Source organism: Xylocopa sonorina, chromosome 7 (assembly GCF_050948175.1).
Source record: "Xylocopa sonorina isolate GNS202 chromosome 7, iyXylSono1_principal, whole genome shotgun sequence".
Classification (NCBI taxonomy): Eukaryota; Metazoa; Arthropoda; class Insecta; order Hymenoptera; family Apidae; genus Xylocopa; species Xylocopa sonorina.
Window position 1 is genome coordinate 13,162,637 of NC_135199.1, and position 23,531 is coordinate 13,186,167.

Here is a 23,531-nt window from a genome sequence, read left to right on the forward strand (position 1 = left end):
AGCGTGTAATAAAGAGACGAAAAGGAAGAAGGAGGGAAGAGGGTGGAAAGGCTGGAGAGACAAAGATGACTCGCGTGTGTATTAACGCAGAGAGAGAGAGAGAAAGATATACCACTTACGTATAGATAGGTCTATACATAATAAAATATATAAATAGTACCGCGCACACACGGGGTGAGAGCGAGCGGGAGCGAATGCGCGTGGAATGCGCGAGAGTGAAGAACGAGAGAGAAGGGAAGAAAGCGAAGAGACGAGAGAACCACTAAAGTATATACGTTAAACGCGAGCACGTGTACACGCGTTCCCGCTCGCCGGGCGACTCGGCCGCGAGGGCTCGTCTACACGCGTCCCTACGCCTAGGATTACATAGCTATGTATATTGTATATTACATTTGTATAAAGAAGAAAACTTTTCTACGGTTAATTTATTCGTGGCTGCACCGCCAAGTAACGCGTATAGAGTTTCACGTAGGACGAGGACGACGACAGAGAGCCGGGGAGAGAGATAGGGCGAGATGTTTGATCACCGGGGGCCCGTTTCGTTAAACTATTCGGACGGTAAACTGGACTCGATCGTATGCATCCATGTACGCGTGTATTTCCCGTAACCGTTCCAATCGCTTCAGAACCCGCGTGCGAATCGAGGATAGGAAGGATGATGATAAAGCGGAAGAGAAAGAGAACGAAACGAAGGGAGAAGGAGGATGCTCTGAAAAGAAGCATTGTCCGCGTTTCCGAGCGTTTTCCTCCGCTCGGTACCACCGATCTATATATATATATACATATATATATATATATATATATATATATATATATATATATATATATATATGTATATATATACATATATATACGCTTTTATACTCGTTAACACTGGAGTTGTATCGAGCGGCCCTGTCAAGCGTAGCGTAGAGAGCGAGCGATATGACACCAGATCGAGATAATGCACGCGCGTTCGGGCTGCGTGAGAGCGAGAGAACCGAACTGTAAGTCTGTAAGAATGAACGGGGTTGCGTGTACGCTTGTCCGTGTGTGTGTGTGCGCGCGCGCGCGTGTGTTTTCGCGTTTACGAGTGTGCCGCACGGGGACGACGAGAATGCGGGCAGATGGAAAAAGGACAATCGCGTGGGGGCATAAGCGCGAGGAGAAGAGAATAGAGCGTAGAGGACAGCACGCGTGAAATCTCCTCTGTATATTTGTACACGTTCGGGCGGGCGTCGTTTCCATTTTGTTAATTCTCTTCCTCTTTTTTTCTTTTTCTTTTTTCCAGTATTATCTAGTCGTGCGAGTTTCTAATTAAATATCGTTTCGTTAGGGAACGGCGGGGGTACGAGCGATATTGTACACGCGTGCGTGGTTGCCAGCCCGCTCCAGTTGCCGCTCCGCTCTGCTCCGCTCCGCTTTGCTCTGCTCTGCTCTGCTCTACTCTACTCCTCTCTTCTGTACACCAGAGAAGAGTCGCCTCGTTAGTTCGACTCTAATTCTCCGACTTGATTTTGGAATAATTAACGCCCGCGAGACTCACCTCGCGTTCAGAGAGAGCCGAGCCGAGCGGAGCCGAGGCGAGCCGCAGCTGCAACCCGAAGCGGCGTTTAATTGCACGGTAACAGCGCTTCCCACGCGGACGGAATTCACCGAACGAAGGTGTGTTAACTTTCCATTCTTGCTCGAGCGGCTTGATCGTTGAAGAATGTACACCGCCGACGACGTTTCACGGGGCACCATCGTTCGAGCCGCGCGCGCGTTCGACTCCGATCCCTTTTACAACCGACGACACGCAACGAGGGAACTCGATCGCCGCTCGTTCTCGAAACTCCGACAACTGAAATAAGTTCATCATTCGTTGCCGCGTGTCTGGAGGGAACGGTCGAACACGCGCGCGAACAATTTCGTTGGAAATTCGTTAGATCGCAGCGTGCTCCTCTTCTGACGGCTCGCTTCGCTTCGTTTAGTCGCGAAGAAGCAGCGAGTGAGCGGAGAAGAGGAAACGCGACTGCCGCGAGCGGAGAACACACGGCGAAATCATTGTACGTACGCGATTCGAGTCGCTGCGAACATTTTGTCGGCGGTCTCGCGATTAGATTGTTCCAATTCCTGTTTCTTCTTTTTTATTTTCGTTTTTTTTTTTCCATAAAGCACTGATCACCAGTTGTACTCGAGATGCTCGACCGCGCACTGGGATGTTCGCCGAGATTCGATTCGCGAGTTCCGGGGCAAAAGAATCACCAAAACGTTAATTAGGGGCTACCTGTCGCGACGATTCCATTGGTTGCGTGTGTGCGTGTGTCTGTCGATGCGTGTTTGCGTGCGTGCGCGCGCGTGTCTCGCCAAGCGAAAAGAGGAAAGTAAGTTTTTATTAATATTAACTCTATATGGCTCTGTGTATATGTCTTGTAAATATATATATACATATATATATAAATATTATATATACACACATACGTATATATATATATTTATGCATTTCTGTTTAACATATTGGAAGCAGTAGTTCGAGGACAGTTAAAATTATTTCCGAACAATTCGATCCCCCCGATCAATTTAGAGATTGCCTGTCGCTCTTTGCGATATCGTTTGTTCGAACGCGCAGAGGCTATGACACACACTGGTCGAGACATCCGATCGATTCCGTTCTACTTTCCCCTACACTTTTGTTTCCCTTCTTCCCAATTCTCTGCACCGCACATACACGCGCGTACGCGTACACTTTTCCGGGTCTTTCTTTCGACGTTTACCTTGTCGCATCGTACTTAGGCAGCGGTTACCTTTCGGAATTAGAACAGAACGCATACACTTCCGGTGAATCGAAGACGCTTCCACGCACCCCTCGATACCATTCGTGTATCGATTACATTATGTATCGCTCCGATCAGTTAGAAAAAGGAAGAAGAGGCATCGTTGACGAGGAACGATCGAGGGAAAGATCCGTATCGGTTTAATCGCAACACAGAAGGAATAGAATCGATACGCGTCTCCTACGGTAGAGACAAGCTCTCGTCGCACCAGGATCGTTACCGTGGGGTCTCCTTGCGAAGCCTGATTTTCAGGAAATCGTAATTGCAGAGCGTAAACATCGACGTATGTCTCGCGTACCACGGACGTGCAGTGCTAAAAGTAACGAAAACAGGAAAAAAGAGAAAAGGAACGCGAAAGCAACGTAGCGTAAATTCGAAAGAACGTACCAATTCGGATTTTTGTATCAACCTCCTCGCCCCCCCCCCCTCCCCCCTCCTCCCTCATGGACGATCGATACAAATTCGCCTCAAACTGAACGATCTCTCCGATAACGTACCGCGGCGACGAGGAAACGAGCAGGATAGAAGACCAAAAGAAATGAACGAAAATTCCATTACTTCCGGTTGATGCGAATTCGTTACGTCCATAGGAATGCGTTGACGCACATGTTGTTATCTAATTGTTAGTAGATTCAGGTTTATACCGGCAATTGTTAATAAAGTTAGTAAGCAAATATTTTTTTTCTTTTTTTTTTGTTCACGCGAACGACACCGTCCTTTCTCACCTCTACTGTAAATGGTTCCTCGCAGAGGCATCGGGAGTTGCGATAATTTGCGTCGCTCGCTCGAAAGATCGATGCAATTGCGATAGAAGAAATTTATGTGCGCGCGACAAGGACGAAACTTGAATCAGAATTCGGCGCGATAGCGTCTACCTGGTGCGAATTGAAAATTCCACGTCGTAGCGCGAGGGGTAAGAAGAAAAGACCGCGTTCCGCCATCTGTTTCGCTCGTTCGTGACCGATTCGTGACGATTTGAGTTAATCCAGAGAAACAAGAAGAAGAGGAGGACGAGGAGGCGGGGGGGGGGGGGGCTACGGAAGGGTAAAGACAGCAGGACGGGAAGAAGGGAGCGCAGAGGGTCTGGCGAGCCGAAAATAAGAAGAGAGCAAAGTGGCAGGCTGGCTGGTCCAGTGTTATCACGTGACCGGAAGTGCCCTCTTCCCCACCCCTTCAACTCCACCTTCGATGCTCAGACCTGTACACGATCCCCTTTTCCATCTTCCTCCGGCTTCATCCGGTTAGCGATGGGCATTAAATTCTCTCCGTCCCAGCTTTTCGAGCGATTTAGCTACGCGAACAAACCCGATGGGACTCCCCTCCTAATACCCACAGGCAATAACGAACGACCGACCTGGCGTCGTCGTTCCTACGATGTATCGAACGATGTATTTCTTGCGACGCGTTGTTACCTCGCTGATTTACTAGGATTTGTAACGCGAAACGATATCGAAGATTCATCGCAGCGTCGTCAAAGCAGGTGTACAGCGTTCAATGTTCAACGAGTGTGATCATTAGGGCTGAAGATTCATTGGGAAATACGGTAATTAACCAGAGGGGACGTGTCATCTACGACGAGCAACCGCCTCTTCGACAACGCCACGGAACGACTCGGAACGTCTTGAATCCGTCACTACCTCCGATTATATACCTATCCCTTCCTCTCCGCTCGAACGAACACATCAACGAAGGAAGATTGGTCTGGCTTGCTTTTGCCTTGCTTTACCTTACCTTGACGACTCGTTGAACCACGTTCGAAGAAGTCAAAGCTACCGGAGACGTCCTATAATCCATCCTCCCCACCCGCCCACCCCCCGTTCTCCCCGTTCAAACTAGTTTTGTTCTTCGGTGTACATTGTATTAAGGATGAACAAGTATGCCACGTACGCGAGACGATAATTTCATATTACGATACGTGTTATTTATCGCGTCGATTCGCATATTAGACTTTCATAGCGTTTCTGCTCGATACACTCCAGTAACGAGAGTATCGTTCGACGATATCGGCGAAAAATCACTTGTAAATTGGGAATACTTCAAGAAAGAAATACCGTAGGTAGAGGAGTTTCGAGCGAGCACGTACGATACGATCGTTAAATGGAGGAAGAGCGGTGGAGGCAAAGGCGATAAGGTCCGCGGTTCGGTTTGCGCGATAGGATAACACCGGGCGCCAAACAGGAGGAACGGATGGCGAAGCCTAAACACAGGCAACGGGTCGGTCGTTCGTTCGGTGTAACACGGAAGCCGAAATCCGGCTGGCATCCGGGCCGGATCCACGCGTCCGTCCCTCTCGCGTGTTACTTCGGGACGTGTCCCGGGTTGGCGATCGATCGGGGACGTGAATCGCGAACGGGCGACTCGACGCGAGGAGGCTCGATAGAAGCGGCCATTGTACGAGCGCGTTCGAAGCGCATCGTCCCGGAAATGAAAAAAATCCAGACCAATAACGCGGTCGAGGAAAGAATCGCGATTGATAGGGTGATGTTCGCGGAACGGACGCGATATTCCAGGAACCGCGTGATATTTCTAGTGTCGTTCTACGAACGTCCTATTGATTGCCGGCTCTCGTCTCTGTGGTAGGTGAAATGGAGGATGCGCGGCGGTCGCGCGTAAATCGCCGAGATAAACCTCCCTGGAGAGCCGAGAGAGGAGAGCGGCGGAGAGAATTTCGAAGAATTTTCGAACGACTCGGGGCGACCGCGGTATCTCAGGCAGCCGAACGCTTTTACGGTCGATCAGGTTTATCGGGCAGGGAATTAAAAGCGAAACAACCGGGAGACGAGACGGGGAAGCGTTCGTCTCCGAGCCGCTTCCTCGACGATTTTAACAGGGATCCGCGGTATGAATTTACATTATCGCGCCGGGATAGTGGGAGAGCCCAAGGTCTACGCGAATGTGATTTACGATCGGTGGCAAGCCAGATTAAACTGTACATTGTGCAGATATACGGTGCGCGGAAAATTGATTAGCGTGAAACTGAGATTAAGATGACCGAGGTCACGGAACGTCATCCGCGATCCACTTGGAGGGAAGCGCACACCCGAAACGATCCTCTCGAGTGGATTCCCGCGAGCGGGAACCACGTAACGCGGCGTACCAGCACCACGTGGCACGCGTATCGATACCCTGCCAATTATTTGCCATCGATCGGAACGCTGGCTCTTCCTCCGAATATCGCGAACAAACAGATTCGAACGGGCGTTTAGCGCGCCCGTCAAGGTGGTCCACGTGGCCAAGGGGGTCGACCGAAAGTGGACGGGGTTACAGATTCGATCGATGCTCGAACTCCCTGGAGGACGAACGGGAAACGGTGTTTTTCGATTTGACGCGATAAACGCGCGATAGCAGCGCGCGTTTAGCGTGGTTAGCGTGATGTTTTCGCGACAGGGCGTGCGAGTGTTCTATATTAAACTCGGCGAACGCGGGTAGGCCGATTGCGAAACGGACGGCTGATATTTTCGTTACATCGCACGAGTAACTGCTTCCGGCCGAACGTTCTCTGTCTCGCTCTCTCTGCCGTCCCTCTTTATCGGTCGCTCTCTCCACGGCCACCGTCCTTCCTCTCGCATCCTGCTTTTCCACTCGCGCACCCGCCTGGCAGACACTATTTTTCTCGCTTTGCTCGCTGGCTCCCTTATTCGTCGGTTCCTTCCTCTCTCTCTCCACCCTCTCTCCTTTCGTATAGCTTTCTCTCTCTCCCCCTTTCCTTTCCTCTTTCTCCGTTCTTGAGCGCGCGAGAGACCGGGCAGATGCCCGTGCTTCAACCGGCCGGAAACACCTACGCATCATGGTAGCGTGCGAGGTAGCGATGCCTAGCGATGGGAACGATCGTCTCGCGTATTCGATTTCCTTCGAACCTTTGCGGATGTTAACTTTTCGTTCCTATATAGATTCCATTTAAACGACGCATTCGCTGCAACAGTATCTTAAAAGATAACATTTATATAATCAATGCTCTGATCGTTTTGCATATCATTGATCACGTTTTGCCGATTTCTTTTATACGCGATCTGTTCGTACAAGGAGCTATTAAACTTACTTCGTCACTTGTTCACAGAGAATTTATTACTGTCCGTGGAATAGCGATGGGAATCGATGCGCAGCCCTTTGCTTCGAAGAAATTCCATGGAGAACAGAACAGAAGGATATCGTTCCGATCCAATGTACGTATATCGCGTCGATAATTGGTCCCGATCTTGTTCGCAAAAATTCGGCACTGACACTCGTGAGTTAATAATCGACGTGCCGTTGAATTTGTAATAAACGCTATAATAAGCGCCGCAAACGGATGTTGGTTCGTCGTTAATGAGAACTAGACAAGCTGTATAGATGGAAGAAGTCTACGAGAGCTCGCTTCCGTTCCCGGTAATTTTGTTAGCGATGGGTGTGACGGAAGACGAAGCTAATTTTAAATTATACCATTCGTTGACGACGCAAACAGGGGAAACAATTTCCATGTTGCTCGATCGAAAATCATAAGAGGGAAGAATGAAATTATTTATAATAAAGAATAGTAGCGCGGAACAAGCAGTTGAACATGAATTACTTACTAAGATCAGTTAAGAGTCAGCAGCTCGAACGAATCTCGACACTGTCGCTAGCCTCGTCCAGGCTTCTTTCTCCGGTCATGTCGTGAAGCTCAACAGTTTTTGCAAGAATTTCTTTTACAGATACAGGTACCGTGTCACACAACATCGACCGATCAACGATTGATTCGCTTCGCCTCTCCTTTCCGTCTGTACTTTTTCGTTCCAATAGTTCAACCAGAAAAGGCTATCCCACTGCTTCCTTTCCACGTTCGGGGATGGCGATGTCCGTCTTGAAATTCACCAGTATCCAGCATCCGTTAACTGGATTTAATCTAGACCAAATTTCGTGTTACAGTCTTTCTTTTTTTTTATTAAAAAAAAAAAAAAAAAAGGTTGAAACGCGAAATCGTAGTTCGAAGTATTTCGAATCTTTCGCGAAAGATGAACTCGATCGTGACGCCATCTAGATGCACTTACATCGATATTTATGACAGCAACGTTTATCTCTTCGAACGTGTAGAATTCATTACGATTCATCATTTCCTAGGCCGCAATTAGGAGTAACGATAAAGTAACGAATGGTCATCGCGCCCGAGAAATACCGTCCCCGTCTGATTTTGTTTTTTACAGTCATTTGTTTATATCAAACTTTGTCTCGCATTCGAGCACGTACATACAAGAATGAATATACGATACTTAGCTGTTCAATTTAGAAAACATCCATATTATTACCGGGAATAAGACGTTATTGCTTATCGAAGTGAGCTTGCCTTCGCGAAGAATGGAACGCGGGGGATTCGAGGAATGCGAGGTGCGTGTAACAGGCGTGACCTTCCCAAGGTCAGACGGTGTGTAAAGGAACAATGCACACGGGACCTGATGCGTGTTATAGTCTACCGCGATACAGTACAACTGGTAACAGCAATTACAGTTTCAACAGTAGGAAACACCGTGCATTTCTTCCTTCGATCATTCATCTATCGATGAATGCAACCTGTGTTGATGACAAAATGATTATTGTCTCATGTGATAATCGTTTAGAAAACAAAGGTATACACTTATGGATCTGTACTAAAAAAAAAATACGAGCGTACTCTCGCGTACTGTTACCTCAAAGTATTCATCGATTACTTAATATTGACAGATCGAGAATCAATATTGGTTCCGTTTTCGATTTGACTCCACCGTGATTACATAATAAATAATTTCGATCGGAATATGATCCACTACATAGGCAGCCAGGTTATCTGCAGATACGAAGAAACATGAAATTATAAGATTTATGAGATAAGTAAGGGTATTAAAAATCTTGGAGAATCATCGTTGCGAAGAGAAAAGAAATTCGACGACGTTTATGTATGAACTTTAAGCAACTTGTTTCTGTATTCAACTGAACATTTCCAAAATTATTATACTTAAAATATAGGTATACTATAATCGAGCTATAAATTAATTATAAAAAATTTCCAAATTCATAGTTTGGATAGTGATCCGTGTCATTTAAAAATGAGCCAATACCAAGATTAAAATTGAACTAACCACGCACCCTAGTGGCAATCGTTGGAAATCAGTGTAGTTCGATCAGAGCAGTCACAAATCTTTCGAATACTGTGCTACTGGTACGTACAAACTTTTCCCGCCAATTCTTCCTTTGTTATTAAATGGTACAACTGCGTGGTACACGTCTGTCTCAGTCGAATAAGACAGAGTGTAATTTTATCAAAAAATTCCTTACAATATAATAATATACGTATGTGCTGAAATAGTATATTTTTGTAAAAGATGTCAGACGACATAGAGCTGTTGAGTTGGACAGATCTGCCAGAGAATATAAAACCAGATTTTGTATCACGTAAGGAAGATTATGATTATCCATTATATTTATCGGAAAAAGAAGAATGGGTTCATATAAAGAAGATGAATTATAAAGGTTCGTTGAAACGCGTGAAATAATGCTCGTTAAACGATAAGCGTGGAACATCATTTTAAATTACTATTATGACAGGTACCATAAGACTCAGCGAACCATTTTTAATAATGGAACTAAATAGATTCGTGCCATATATGGAGAACAAGTATGTAAAGTTTCATCCCCTGAATTTGCCTAACATTAATATAGGAAAAATTGAGATAGTTGGATTTGTAGTGCGTACTTTTGAAGATGTCAGATTTTATCGTTACCAAGGTATCGAGATTAATATGAACATCGACGATTCATTTTAAACAATTGTTTTAAGTAAAAGATTGGTTGCAGTTGACGATGGAACTGGCACTATCACTGTGTTTTATGATAAAAAGCAATTTGAAATGACCGTGAGGGAAAGAAATCTTATCGATGATAAATATAGGAATAATGCAAGCAATATTAATATTAAACAATTGAAGTGCCAGAAATGTCCGAACAACTATTTAGATCCACGTCCAGATTTTGAATATCCGGATGGTACAAACATACGTGATATACTTGTAAGTATAAAGCTTGTCCTGTCGTTTGAATATACCAACAGCGAGAGGAATAAATAGACTTTAATGCGTGCGGTTATCATATAGATTTATGAGAATAATTGGTCATTGGAAACACATAATGGAACATTGGGTAGAAAAGTACAACGTTCTGCGTACGTACACGCAGTAGGTTATTGTACAGTCGATTTTCTATGCGGTAAAAGACCAAGGGAAGAAATTACATTCAAGGATTTAATCAACTCGAAATTAAATTTTCTTGCGACTAGAGTTACTTGCTTGACTGATGGAGAATATAATAAGAAACTACTTATGTGGATGAACACAAGTGTTAGAAGAAGATACGATGAGCATCCAAATGAACCACAATTATGTCAAACAACCAAGCATACAAAAGTGCAAGCAAAATCTTAAGCGATCATATAGATTTCTTAAGTAACAATGTAAAGACTGAAGGATACAGTACTAGTAACATTTGAAAAAAGCGTTTATTATAGTTAAAACAGTTTATAAATGGCGATTCGTATATTATGTGCCATATAATAAATTTAAAAATTTTTTATTCATAGTCTTCATTGATTAAAGAATTCGCACAAAAATATCGATTTTTGTTCTGTTTTAGAAAGGTTAATTTGTTTGAACTTCTGACTTTTTATGTTGTATTAGAATTATAAGAACTTTTATTTTTTTAAATAAATGCTCGATTATACATATTAAATATCTTATTGTGGACTGTAATATATTCATATGTCCATAGGAATTAAGTAACAGAACTCTCTGTTTGATCTGCATTGGCTCTAACCGATGCACTGTTAATTACAGTTTCTTTAATCAATTCACTATCTACAGCTGATTCTGTTTTATTTGTAATAATTATTAATTTATGATACCGAGATCCAGTTAAGGGTAAATATGGAGCTATTTCACTTGGTTCTATAAAAAGTGAGGGAGGAGCCTACAAAAAAGTAAAGTATTATTTTATTTTTTCATCTGTATCTATATATTTAGTGTAATTTTACTTACATTCTATTACTAAACAATTACTTACATTTATTTGCTCGACCTTGGCTTCTCTTGATGTATATTCTCTCAATAAGTAGTTCTGACCAAATTCATGATAAATTCGCGTATCATTTATCCTTAACATTACACCATCGATTCTTAGAAAGTATCTCAATAAAATAAAAAAACTACTCGGCATAACTCGCTATATTAAAAGGAATAAAAAAATTAGGATAAATTCGCTGAAATATTTTCTTTTAAATAAGCATATTCATTTTTCATGCTTACTCGTAATATGGTAATTTTATTAACTTACAATTTTTACAGAACAAACTGCGATGCCATTATCGTGAAGTTCGTCTTCGAATAATGTTAAATCATGATAAAATAAGATTTTGTCCCTCCTTTTTAACTTGTCTACATCAATTCTTTCATTAGTTTCCTCAATTTCGAAATTGGATACCGTGCCGGTATAAGTTGTTGTAAATGTCCAATCGAACGGCTTCACTTTCTCTTCCAGGTACTCGCTGCTTTCTGATCTGCTTGAAGTAATACATATTTAACAATGCTTTAATAGGCGAAAAGAAAATCATAAATATATACATACCTAGATTCTTTCCAAGCTTCTGCGCACGCTAATTGCACATTAATTTTGCCATTTGAAACAGTTTTTAAAGCATCCAAAGCATTGAATTGTATGGTCGCGCCATCCTGATGTTTTAAAGTTAGTATATTGTTTGGAAATACCATATCTGGCATATGTGGCAATTCTAAAGCATTGCTGAAACTGATGGAATTATTTATGTAGTATAAATTTATTGAGGTCCATAAATAATTAATATTAAATCACTCACATGCAAAATTGGCAAGCATTGCCGTCGCTATCGTTGCAACCGGTTTCACCTTTTGAACACTTTGAGTGAAGTATGTGCGACTGTGTGTACTTAATATGCCAAGGTGGAAATATATGCTCCTCTTGGTTAACTGGAAGTCGTAAGATGTCAATTCCACCATGAATTTTTATTGCCGTCATTGTCTAAAATCATATCCAATAATATAACATAGATATTATACATTATTGATACCTATAAAGATGACTTAACATAATTTTCAACATACAAGCGACTGTTAAAGAATTCTTCTTAAACTATTAATAGAAATAAAACAGAATGTTTACACCTATAGATTGAGCAGTCTAATAGCTGTCATATTTTTCCACGTCACTTTTTCATGTGTTATTTACAGTAACATGTACATATTTGTATCTTGATGCTACGGTAGAATAATATAATTTTATACAATTTTTTATACGTTCATAATAGATGATTTCTAATTATTGATAACACATTATAACCTATCACAGTATCGTTTATAAGGCATACTTACAAGTATCTATTGTCCTTAAGGTTATTAAATTAATTTTTACTAAACATCAGAAATCTTAATCCTAATTATATAACAATTCATGCTATTTTTATTTCAATCTTTATTGTTTTCAGTTATCGTAAACTGTTTCGAGCGCAACAACCGTGGTTTGTTCATAATACTTCATTACCGACTGTGCGTATTTCCTCGCGGAAAATCTCGCACCCTCTGCATTTCGTTTTTTCATCGCGTTTAAAAATTCGCGCTACAGGTGAATAACTATAGGAACGATTTCAAGAGGAGCCAGTTTTATCGTTCGAAAGCATGCGCTCGTAATAATCAAGTAATCGTGCGTATTAGAGTAGCGAGGTGAACATAAAGTTGGTGAATGAAGGGAAATCGGCGAGATCTCGTACCGACCATGTTTCAGGAGCGCCTGACAAAATGAAATTCCATTCGGAATTTTAAGTTCGCCGCACATCGTTCGCTCTTCCAGACGGAAATAACCAGAGCGATTGTAGCAGATTCGGGCGAACCCGATCACTTCTCCTCGAGCATTGGAAGCTGTTACGTGGGAGGTGTAAGACGTATGTGGCGTGTTCAGAATGACCACCAAAAAGTCAAATTTGTCCGTGGAATTTGCACAAGGAAATAACCTGGAAGAGACCGCGGAAAAGGAGAACGCCTATCGGAGGAAGTACGCGCAAAAAATTAAGTCGATCGCTGGTCACGTTGGACTTTTAATTACCTTGATGTTGTACACGGCGATCGGTGGTGTGGTAAGTCGAGCTGTTAAATGTTTACACTTTGGAAATAGATAAATAATTGTAACGAAGTTATAGTTAAATTTAAGGAAGCTATTTCGGGAGAAATAGGGAGAGTAATCTGTTTTTTTTTTTTTATATATATAAAAGAGCACGACAGAGGATTCTTGTAAATAATTAAAAAATGTATGGATAAATTTTAGCAGTGACTGATACTTTGCTGATACTATTAAGCATATCAACGAGTATATAAATTTTTAACTATCCATTCGCTCGAGTTAACATGGAATGCAATATTTGCTGAAATAACAACGCGAGGTGGATTTCCAATTGGTATTTTTATTTTTAGAAATGGACCAATCGAACAACTCGGTACGACTAGAGTTAATCCTAACTTTTTCTTTTTTTATGAACGTGTAAATCATCTCGATTCAAATTAGGATATAATATTGTTGAAAAAATACACTATTTCCGAAGGAACACGACCTTGAGACAAATCTGTAATTTTGTTCGCATAGAGAAAAATGATTAACTGATGATCGTTTACACTCGTAGGTCTTTCGGCATATCGAACTTCCAGCAGAACTGGCTCGTTTGGAAGCTTTGCGCGTCAATTTATACGATCAAAGATATTCATTCGTCGATTCGGTTTCTAATAACACGCACGCCTCCAATTTGCGCGCATTGGTGAGCCGATACTTTAAATATTAATTGCAAACTATGCGAAGTTTTTGAATAGTTACAAAGAATACGATGGCAAAGGATATTTACAGGTCAGCGTGAAATTACGCGCTTACGAAGAGGCTGTTCAGAAAGCTGCACAAGGTGGTTTATTGGTCAGTTCTTTGATAAATACGATCGATCAAGAAGATCGTGGTACGATGGATTTACCGCCGATCGTTACTGAAAGATGGAGCGTTCTTCAAGCTGTCTTCTTCGCAAGCACTGTTCTTACTACGATCGGTAATGAAACGATCATACGGTCGGATGTGGGCCAATTTCATTTCAGGCGTGTATAATATACATACTATTTTCATATATTTAACGTCTTTATTTGTTTTCTTTTTAGGATACGGAAACGTTGTGCCGTCAACTAACTCGGGTAGGATGTTCTGCATCTTGTTCGCCTTCGTTGGCATACCTTTGACGTTGATAGTAATAGCCGACTGGGGAAAATTGTTTGCAAGCGGTGTAGTTAAAGTCGCTCTGACCGTGAAATCGAAACTTCCGTTTCGTTTTTCCATTTCCTGTATTCCGACAAATTTAGCTGGACGACGATCGCTCGGTAAGTCGATCGCTTCCACTCGAATAGACGATGACATTTTCTACATGTTTCGTATAAACATTCGTAACATTTTAAGGCATCGAGAATTTTTCATAACTTTGTCTTAACTGTGCTTCTTTCAAGGTGCATTCGCGGCGATTCTTTTGCTGTTCTTGTACCTCGCCTGTGGCGCAGGTATGTTTATGTTGTGGGAGGATGATTGGGATTTCTTCGATGGATTTTATTTTTGTTTCGTGACTATGACCACGATAGGTTTCGGCGATTTAGTACCGAGTAAGTATCCGCGCACACGTCACTGCTTTACGTCCCAAACAACACAGCAAATCGCATAACACTTCAAAAAACACCAGCGTATCACGGTGACGTGCAACACGCGGTGCTGTTCCAATGCTGATACCGCCTGCCAATCGCGTTCATTCATGAATTTTATCAGTAGTGGCGTACATTGACATTTTATTGTAATTTATTACATATTTCAATAGTTCTATTCTAATTTATTCTATATTTCTCGCTTTAGATGTAAAAGAGAGAAGGACATATAAGAAAGCTATAAGAAAGAGTGAGACAGATGATACAGGCTCTACTCGCGAACCCGTGGCGCCATCTCTGTGAAAAGTGCTCAAACTGGTCGCACAGCATTATCGACAACGAAGTGAACTACTCAAGAACTACTAGCGCCATCTCTGTGGCGAGTGCGGAAACTACTCGTCGAATAGTTTCAGTGCTTCTCCGGGAGATGGCGCCACTAGTCGAAGCAGTTTACTTCGCTGTCGATAATGCTGTGCGACCAGTTTGAGCACTTTTCACAGAGATGGCGCCACGGGTTCTAGAGTAGAGTCTGTATCATCTGTCTCACTCTTTCTTATAGCTTTTTGATATATCTTTCTCTCTCTTACCTTTAAAGAGGGAAATATAAAATGAATTACAATGAAACTATTGAAATATAGATTCCGACAACAAAACTTTGTCACAGTAAGAGCACCATATTATGGAATTTGAATAGAAAAAAAGCTTTTAAATCTCAATGGTACAGCATCATATTATATGGCTTCTAGTAACTATAATTGTTGGGTAACAATAACGAAAATGTCTGCCAATACTGGATCGTACGCGAGTGGATAAAAAAATTACTGAATGAACATATACCAGGCGTGATACGATGGTGGTCCAGAATTGTCGAGGAATGCGGATGTAAGTGGCTATGGAAGTGATGTCACGCGGCGCAAGTAACAACACAGTGCTCTTACTGTGATAAAGTTGTGTTGTCGGGGTATAACAATTATTAATGTGTCGTGTTAACTCTACAAAGCAATAGTTCATTTTTATTGGACATACGAGACGATATTTGTACCCGCGTAGTGCGTACTTGTACATTATTATAGCTACGCTTCGTGTCGTCGCTCGTACGTAGAAAAGCCGAAATACACGTTACTGTGCACCCTTTATATTCTGGTTGGTCTGGCGTTGACGAGCACTATCATCGAGCTTGTAAGACGACAATACGCTCAGTCGTGGAGAAGACTGCAAAGACTCAGTGGACCATTGGCGGAAACTATTCGCAGGCTCGGTGAACAAGCAGGCGGTGACATGTCCGCGCTTCATTCAGATCTCAGGTAAACCGAGAATGTTCATCGCAATTAATGAATATATCGTTTAATTCGCGACGGTGTTTCCGAAACGGTCGCAACGTTACTGTTAATTTCAGAAAAGTTTTAACGGTAATATCGATGCCGCGTTTGAAATGGTCAACTTCCTTGAATCGAGGAGACGCGAAGGATCAAGAATGGGAAGAAGCTGTAGAAGCTGTGCTTCGCGACATCGCTACAAACGCGAATAATACCCAGCCGAAGAGAAAGCCGATAGTACAAATTGTCATTTACGAATCGAGCGTTTGACCAAAATCAAGTTCTATCTTGCGATGTACAGACATCGCTTTGTCCTATTTTGTTCGAACGTCATGCTAAGATGTTGTCTAACCAGCGATTTATATTTTTGTAAGATTCAGCGTATATGTACGTCGGTTATGTTTAAACTCCTCTCGATTAACCCGCGTAAACTGCGCGCGTCGATCTATAAAGCCGCGAACGCGCAGAAAACGCGAGAGCCCCGAGTTCGATTAGTAGTCCTAATGTTGGACTGACCAGATCGACGAAAACAATAATTTCCTGACGAACAGTTACTAAATTTAGAGGTCGTGGCACCGCACGAGGCAGGACAGGGGACGTTGTTCCGCGTTCATTGTCGGCTTTCACGGTGACGTCTTCGTCTGTTAAATCGGTAATAACTCTGGTCAAATGGTCCAGATCATGCAAAATAAAACTGAACGACCCTCGGCTATTGTGTGCATCGCGTATCGTGTGGGTATTTAAATAGATCACTCATTAGAAGATGCGATCGCAGTGGTGACTCGTAGTTGACAGTTTAGCGTTAGGAAAATTCTAGTCGTACATATATCCGCATAACGTAGATATGTGTTTCCAAATTGACGATCGAAATAATGAATTCCACTCGCACGGTTAATTGCTATTGGCGTAAATGGATATGAGATAACTCTTTAAGGCAGTAATGTTCCTTTTTACAATTTATTGTATTATCTATATAGCATTTCAGAACTATTTACGACTGGATGTTACATAATACACTGTAAGGGTGAAATTTGCGTATAAGTATAACCGGTTTTTGTGTGAAGATTTTGTAAAATATATTATCTAAAATGATTGTAAATATTCAACATGTCCTGGTTCTACGTCACGCCACCCACGTGTATTTGTGTAGCTATATTGTTTCGCGCGTAATCTTTGAATTTGCCAAGTATCTAATTTGCCATTAGAAATCATTGCGTAATCTTAGAACAAGAATATTCTGTCGATACGTCTATACTGCGAACATATTTTGTACATTATAGTAAACAAATTGAGAGAGAGTCGATAATTTTTGCCCCCGGTATTTTTCTCCTTTAGCAATTGAGTACAATGACCGGTATTAAAGATCCTACCGAACCACCGAAGGTGGAGCAAGTAATACAAGAGAAGGAAACAATGGATGCTATCGTTAGAAAAAGTTTCACGAATTTAACGAATCTGTGTATGCAAGACTTATTCGACTTTTCTAAAGATATGACTGAAACGTTCAGGTAATCGACTGCACGATTCATTTTAAGCTAGAAACCAATTGTGCAACTTTCTTAAAACGCTTTACTTTTCTGTTTCCTATATAGGTCTATGTTAGAGAACTTGAAAGCTCGTATCGAAGAATTCCATGAACAAAATCGATCCATATTCGATCTGTTTTCCCTCTCGCAACTACAAAAATGGTCTCAACGAGAACAGTAAATGAAAACTTGTGGAAAAAATCGATGTTTTCTTTTTTATAGATTCATGTCTCGATGTGGTTTATACGAATATGTAATCTGTGTATGCAATGGAGGCTGCTGCATTGATTCTAGCTAATTTTGTGACACGGATGTGAACACGATGAACCAATGAGAAACGATGACACTAGGTAGAGCCACTTCCCATTGGACGATTGTTGATTTGGTTGGGTCCCAGAGGTGGTTAAAATTAATGCAACAATTTTTACATACATATATATACGTACGCGTATACATATACATAAATAATGTGATAATTAGATATGTAATTTGACCAAAATACTTGAATCTGCACACACATAGAGTTAGTAAAATAAAAAATAATCTAAATATTAAAAACCATAAGGTTACTCTAATAAAAAAGAAAGAAAAGACTGACGGAAAGCAGTTAATCTCTATGTTAATTCTCTTAAGAAACACCTTAATTGATAAAAACCCTGATTGAATATTTTCTCGTTAACTATTCGTGAAACCAGTTACATAATTGACAGTTAAAAGTTCAAACAGAAATGCGATACATTTTTACATTTCGATATATCGAATGTACACGCCATGATTCTCCGGATACTGTTACCGCCAATTTAGTGCGTCGGAGTTTGTTGCTTTATTCGTAATACCCAAACAAAACATTTTTTTTAAGCATTTCCGATTATTTTTTTTTAGTATAGTTTATTTTCCATATAATTCAAGTTCATTCAATATTTTGTGTAGATCAGTATGAGTAAAGAATACTGTTTTCTCTGTGCAAGCGACGAAGGTGTATTCTTGGATATCACTGTGGACAATAAGCAAATATTTCATGAACAATTTGAGATTTGTTCATTTACCAAGGTAAGTCTCGTATAGAAAATATATACGTACAATTGAAATGACCGATTTACTAGTGAAACATCCTATTGCTGTTAAATTTGCTAGATTAGATCTGAGCGTGCGTCGAGTTATCCGTGCACATTGAATAACGTAAATATTTGAGCAACGGGTACGTTTTAGTTCATGTTTCTAACATTCCACTTAGTTCTAAAGAGAAATAGAATCTAGCATTGTTAAAACTAACGCTTCATCCGTTATGAACAGCAATAATGTAATGCTAATTCAGTTATTAACTCGTAGATATAATAGAGGTTAAGTGAAACTATTCGATTACCGCAAATGAATCAACGTTGATGAATATTAAAATTCAATATGTACTCTTTTTTAATTAAAGATATTAGTTAAGTTTGTAGTGTACATGGGGTGTTCCAAGTTTATCCCCAAAATTATATTGTATTGTCGATACGTCTGTTAATGTTTGGTTGCAATTCAATATTGATGTTTATAACTCTTTAATAAAGTATCGTATATATTGTCTGTTTATAGAACATCGTTTCTCATTTGTATCTGTATGTAAAATATGGATGTATATGCGTTAAATATTTATCTGTTTATTCAGGTACCAACAATAGAACAACTGCCAAACAAAATTTGTTACAAATGTGCATACGAACTAAATCAGTGCAGTACTTTTGTACAAAAGTATAAGCAAGCTGTAAAACAAAGATCGAGTACTCGGAAACAAGGACAGAAAATTTGTTGTTGTTTATGTCATGAAGCAGGAAAAACTAAATACATCTTCGACCTTAGTAAAGATAAAGGCTTACAGCATAATGCGTTTGATAAGATTCAAAAACTCTTCAACTATGATGTAAGAATAAAGCTATAACAATATCGAATTTAGTTATATTATTAAACTGATTGCTGTACTAATATCGGAACAATTAGAATTGAATGCACATCTGTTTTCTTCACATTTCTTAACTTGACAGATATTTGAAAAAACATTCCATTAGTTACTTATTCTTTTATCATTCGTTATTAATTCTTCTTGTTAAAATAACTCCTTTCTTAAAACATTTCTGAGATTTTCTCTTTGTTGTTAAGATTATATATATTATGTAAACAATACATAAATTATGTTTACTTATAATTAACAGCTTAGAGAATCTCCCGAAGAACATAAATTTATATGTTTATCTTGCCGATACACAGTAGATCTGTTGTTAGACCTGAAGAACGTATGTACAGAAACAGCAACAAAGTTGAATACTATTATTGGAAAAGACATAGATTATTTAACTTTTCCTAAGGTAATGTGTCATGTGTATTGTAAAATTATGCATTGTACATATGAAATATCCAAATGTGTATTGTTCATAGTACTTTACGATATAAATGTTCTTTTACAGATAAAAACAACTGTAGTAAGTCGTAAGACTACCATTACGGAATGTGGTAGGACAAATTTGCATGTGTTACAAGAATCAAACAATAATTTTACCGACATGACACGCACACGATCTCAACAAAATAAAATAAGTAATAAAAAACTGGATGGAAAGTCTAAACTTCGAGTTTGTAACAAATGTAATAATTCTGTTAAGACTGGTGATGACATGTATAAGATTCATAATACAGGAAAAATCGTGTGTAAGAGCTGTTGGAAAAGTACTGATATTCATAAAAATGGGACTGAAAAACATGTACAGCAGAACCTTTCAGAAACTAAACACTGTACAGTTTTTCTAAAAGATGTATTGAAGGATACTGAAATAAAAGATAAGAATCTGTATAGAATTGATGAGGATAATGAAGGTAAGAAGACGTATGTTGTAACAGAAAAGGAATCGGATAAAGCGGTTGACGATGTAAGTAATAAAAGGAGAAGACAGGTTCAAAGCCGTTCAGTTAAAAGCACGAGAACCGAAAACGAGAGCACGGATAACGAAGACTTACCGCATAAGAAAAGCAAGTCCGAAGAAAAAGAAATAAATAAAATTATTCCAGAGGAATCGAAATCGGCTACGCCACAGTTAAGACAACGTAAACGTAAAAATTCTTCTTCTAATATTGGTCAAAGTTCTGATTCAGAACCTCCTGCGACAAGAGCTTCAAAAAGAGGACAAGGAGCCTTAACCAGACATAAACGAGCGACTGGTTCATCCTTATCTGATGCAGATCTTGATAATAAACATAATCGTAAGAAACTACGAACTATTTTAAGAGGTATTCCTATCATGGCAAATATGAACGTGAATGACAAATCATCGTCAAATAAAGACGAACCGAGGAGGAAACGGACAAGACAAACGAGTGTTCCACCAAAACAATCCGAAGCTAGTGATGATGATAGTAAGAAAAGCATCGAGAACGATTTAGCGGTACAAGAAGTAAACAGCGAGGATGAAAGTGTTGCAAAACCTTCTACAACATCACAAGAAACACAATCGTCGAAACCTGATGATAAAGGAGATATATTTGAAACTCAGACGTATGTTTGTGATGAATGTGGAACCAGTTATGAAAACAGACTACTGGGTTTAACTCATAAATTGTCACATTATAAGCAGCCAAAACTAGAATTGAAAGAGCTAAGTAATGAAATCTCGACTAAAGATGTCACACCAGACACTACCGAAACAGCCGATGATCAATCTGATGATCCAAACGAAGCAATTGCAATAACAGTAGACGATGACGAGGAGGAATTGGTGGAAGATGAAAACAATTTGAATAATGAAGCGGAACTCGATTCTACGACGGATAATAAGTGCCATTCTTCTAAAAAGGAAATGTTAGAAGATGCTGTTGATGTGGAACTTGTTATGAAAGAATCCGACGATGATCAAGTGCGGAAAGTCCAGAAAGAAACAGAAGATGAGCAAGTAGATGAAGAAACAGACATAGATATAGTTAATGCGTCGATTGAGGAATTCGAAGTGAAGCAAGCAGAAAGCAAAAGCAGTTGTAAGAATGAGGATAAGATTCATGAAAGTGTCCATGAATGTATAAAAGACAAAAATGTGGATTCTGAAGAAAAGCAAGATGTTCCATGTAGCAAGACTGAAGATACACAGAAACAACAAAACGAAATATCTAAATTAGAGAAAGATATACAAGACAACGGTGAAAGTCAAATGGAGGAAGTAAAAATGATAGAGGAGAAAAGAAGTAAAAAGGTAGAAGACGAAAAAGAAGAAGTAGTAGAAAACGAAGGAAAAGATAATGATATTGAACAAACCAAGGAAGAAGAAAAGGTAGTAGAAAATGAAAGAAAAGATGATGACATTCAACAAATCAAGGAAAAAGAAAACCTAGTAGAAGACGAAGGAGAAAGCGACGACATTGAACAAAATGGGGGAAAAGAAGATGCAGAAGAAAATGTTGAAAGTAGTGAAGTACAAGAAGACGAGAAGGTAGAAAGTAAGGAAGAAATTGTAGATAAAGATGAGGATGGGCCTTCTGATAAGTGTCAGCAAAATAATTCTACGAATAAAGAAGTAGAAGATGAAGTAGACAACTTGTTCGATAAAACGAACGATTTAAAGGAAACTGTCGATCAAAAATCCGACAATGAAAGTATTATACAGATAAAAGCAGATTCCGGTTCGAACGTTTCAGAGAAGATTGTGTTATCAGAGGAAGGTAGCACCATCGATCGGAACGGTGAAGTAGTAGAAACCTCGATTTCGGATGCTTCGAAGGGAGGAAAGTCAGCGAACGATTCCGCTAATGCGGCTGCAGAAGTACTACAAGAAGTACTCGATTTAGCAAACGCGGAGGTTCAAAAGCGGCAGGAGAGTAGTGGCACGAATAACGAGGATGATGCTATCGAAGCGGAGACTTTAGAAAATATATCGCGAGAGATACATAACATCGATACGCTCTCTAGCAAAGAGAATGATGGCAAAAGTAATCACATTAATGTGAAGTAACTTTTATATAAGTATCCTTTTTCTTTTGTCAAATCAACTTGCAAAAATTGAATATGATTTTTGTTAGCTATAAAGGTTAAGCTTTCTCCGCTTTTATTCTTTATTAAAGTTAAGCAGTTAGGTAATCACCTAATCCATATCCGAATAAAGTGTACGTTGTACAGTTTGGAACTTCGATTTTGCTGTATCGATATAAAATACATAGTAGGAAGCGTCTAATTGGAAATGATTATCTAGTGCCATAATTTCTCATTGGCTTTGATTTCTACTGTATTATACTGTATGGCACCACTAATGTTCCATACTGTGCATATGATCGTAGTATTTTTGTTAATATAGAGTCTACAATATTGTAGTTCCTTTTATTTGTAGTTTATTTTAATAATGGAGTGGCAATTGATGACATCCACGAGAAACACAATCGTTGCATATGACATTTATACTGTTAGAGCAACATTGTTGTTTCTATTAATGATATTTCATTTTTGTAGTATTTTGGATTATTCGATTAAAGAGAAAAACATGTACGTTACATACGCTACCCAAGAATTTATTACTGAAATAAAATATTCAAGTTTTTGCAGTCTTTTATATCGAACTGTTATATTTTAGATTTTTGTTTTGTTTTAGTAAAGAAGGAAAAGTACTTTGTGTATGAAAAGATTATTGAACAAGTTTAGCTTTACATACATTGAATATATCGATATGTAATGTTAGTCTTTATTATGTAATTTTTGTAATTAGCACTCGGACATTTTCAATGAGATTTATCTTTTATAAGTGCTAGTATTGTATTTCTATTTCCATTTGATTAAAACATAAAAGACGGAGGAAACTTACAATTTTCCTGATGACGGCAACAAAGTAAATTTAAAATAATCTACGATGAAATTGAGAATTTTTATAAATTTGAATACAAACTTGTGCCGCGCTTTCTAATGTTGCAAAAGAACATTACCAATGTTATATACCAACAATTTAATAAGGATCAGAAGAAAAATACCCAAAGAACTATAGCTTTGTAATGTAAAAATTGACCAACAGTTTGTATGCAATGTTATTTTCGAAAATAATCGATATTCTCTAAATGTAATCATTTGGCACAACTTTTGAACCTTTTCAGTTGTTTATTTGGATCGGTTCAGAATTTTGTTAAACCACCGTAGCAATGCACTCATCGTAGATCTGAAACTGTAGTATTATATAAAAT

The 23,531-nt window shown here is 39.7% G+C and overlaps 5 protein-coding genes across 7 annotated transcripts in view; 3 read left to right on the top strand and 2 right to left on the bottom strand.

Annotated features, from left to right (window-relative positions):
- U2a (small nuclear ribonucleoprotein polypeptide A'-like U2A) overlaps positions 1-2,990 on the bottom strand; it is a 161,219-nt gene extending 158,229 nt beyond the window's left edge. Inside the window, exon 1 of the mRNA XM_076897973.1 lies at positions 2,980-2,990. The gene's annotated coding sequence lies outside the window, so the exon portion shown is untranslated. The remainder of the gene's footprint in view (positions 1-2,979) is intronic.
- A 6,055-nt stretch (positions 2,991-9,045) lies between these two features.
- LOC143425354 (uncharacterized) lies at positions 9,046-10,226 on the top strand. The gene is made up of 4 exons (XM_076898088.1): positions 9,046-9,254; positions 9,330-9,509; positions 9,579-9,790; positions 9,875-10,226. Exons 1-4 carry the CDS (start codon positions 9,107-9,109, stop codon positions 10,199-10,201), a joined length of 867 nt encoding a protein of 288 aa, XP_076754203.1. The 5' UTR covers positions 9,046-9,106; the 3' UTR covers positions 10,202-10,226.
- A 30-nt stretch (positions 10,227-10,256) lies between these two features.
- LOC143425353 (TIP41-like protein) lies at positions 10,257-12,340 on the bottom strand. Of its 2 annotated transcripts, none has more exons than XM_076898085.1 (6): positions 12,176-12,340; positions 11,644-11,825; positions 11,397-11,576; positions 11,106-11,328; positions 10,836-10,994; positions 10,257-10,742 (listed from the first exon to the last, which is right to left on the bottom strand). In XM_076898085.1, the coding sequence occupies exons 2-6, from the start codon at positions 11,820-11,822 to the stop codon at positions 10,548-10,550; spliced, it is 936 nt and encodes a 311-aa protein (XP_076754200.1). In that variant the 5' UTR covers positions 11,823-11,825; positions 12,176-12,340; the 3' UTR covers positions 10,257-10,547. The 2 variants fall into 2 exon arrangements, with proteins under 2 accessions (XP_076754200.1, XP_076754202.1); XM_076898087.1 differs by lacking the exon at positions 12,176-12,340 and adding an exon at positions 11,967-11,984.
- A 182-nt stretch (positions 12,341-12,522) lies between these two features.
- Positions 12,523-17,275, top strand: LOC143425309 (TWiK family of potassium channels protein 7). 2 transcript variants are annotated; one of them, XM_076898010.1, is made up of 8 exons: positions 12,523-12,933; positions 13,474-13,605; positions 13,692-13,881; positions 13,988-14,203; positions 14,327-14,476; positions 15,615-15,816; positions 15,909-16,560; positions 17,164-17,275. In XM_076898010.1, exons 1-7 carry the CDS (start codon positions 12,760-12,762, stop codon positions 16,096-16,098), a joined length of 1,254 nt encoding a protein of 417 aa, XP_076754125.1. In that variant the 5' UTR covers positions 12,523-12,759; the 3' UTR covers positions 16,099-16,560; positions 17,164-17,275. The 2 variants fall into 2 exon arrangements, with proteins under 2 accessions (XP_076754125.1, XP_076754126.1); XM_076898011.1 differs by having other exon boundaries at positions 15,909-16,480.
- A 760-nt stretch (positions 17,276-18,035) lies between these two features.
- On the top strand, positions 18,036-23,329 carry LOC143425724 (uncharacterized). Its single transcript, XM_076898726.1, has 4 exons — positions 18,036-18,404; positions 19,003-19,254; positions 19,544-19,696; positions 19,796-23,329. Exons 1-4 carry the CDS (start codon positions 18,291-18,293, stop codon positions 22,319-22,321), a joined length of 3,045 nt encoding a protein of 1,014 aa, XP_076754841.1. The 5' UTR covers positions 18,036-18,290; the 3' UTR covers positions 22,322-23,329.
- Positions 23,330-23,531: the final 202 nt, after the last annotated feature.

Excerpts from the sequence above, each read along its gene's own strand:
- LOC143425354 (XM_076898088.1), top strand. The coding sequence starts at position 9,107 with ATGTCAGACGACATAGAGCTGTTGAGTTGGACAGATCTGCCAGAGAAT. Across the intron at positions 9,510-9,578 it reads CAGATTTTATCGTTACCAAG|TTGACGATGGAACTGGCACT; the intron begins GTATCGAGATTA and ends GATTGGTTGCAG. Across the intron at positions 9,791-9,874 it reads CAAACATACGTGATATACTT|ATTTATGAGAATAATTGGTC; the intron begins GTAAGTATAAAG and ends GTTATCATATAG.
- LOC143425353 (XM_076898085.1), bottom strand. The coding sequence starts at position 11,822 with ATGACGGCAATAAAAATTCATGGTGGAATTGACATCTTACGACTTCCA. Across the intron at positions 11,329-11,396 it reads GAAGCTTGGAAAGAATCTAG|ATCAGAAAGCAGCGAGTACC; the intron begins GTATGTATATAT and ends TACTTCAAGCAG. Across the intron at positions 10,995-11,105 it reads CAGTTTGTTCTGTAAAAATT|CGAGTTATGCCGAGTAGTTT; the intron begins GTAAGTTAATAA and ends CTTTTAATATAG.
- LOC143425309 (XM_076898010.1), top strand. The coding sequence starts at position 12,760 with ATGACCACCAAAAAGTCAAATTTGTCCGTGGAATTTGCACAAGGAAAT. Across the intron at positions 13,882-13,987 it reads CACTGTTCTTACTACGATCG|GATACGGAAACGTTGTGCCG; the intron begins GTAATGAAACGA and ends TTTTCTTTTTAG. Across the intron at positions 14,477-15,614 it reads TTTCGGCGATTTAGTACCGA|AAAAGCCGAAATACACGTTA; the intron begins GTAAGTATCCGC and ends GCTCGTACGTAG.
- LOC143425724 (XM_076898726.1), top strand. The coding sequence starts at position 18,291 with ATGAGTAAAGAATACTGTTTTCTCTGTGCAAGCGACGAAGGTGTATTC. Across the intron at positions 18,405-19,002 it reads AGATTTGTTCATTTACCAAG|GTACCAACAATAGAACAACT; the intron begins GTAAGTCTCGTA and ends CTGTTTATTCAG. Across the intron at positions 19,697-19,795 it reads ATTATTTAACTTTTCCTAAG|ATAAAAACAACTGTAGTAAG; the intron begins GTAATGTGTCAT and ends GTTCTTTTACAG.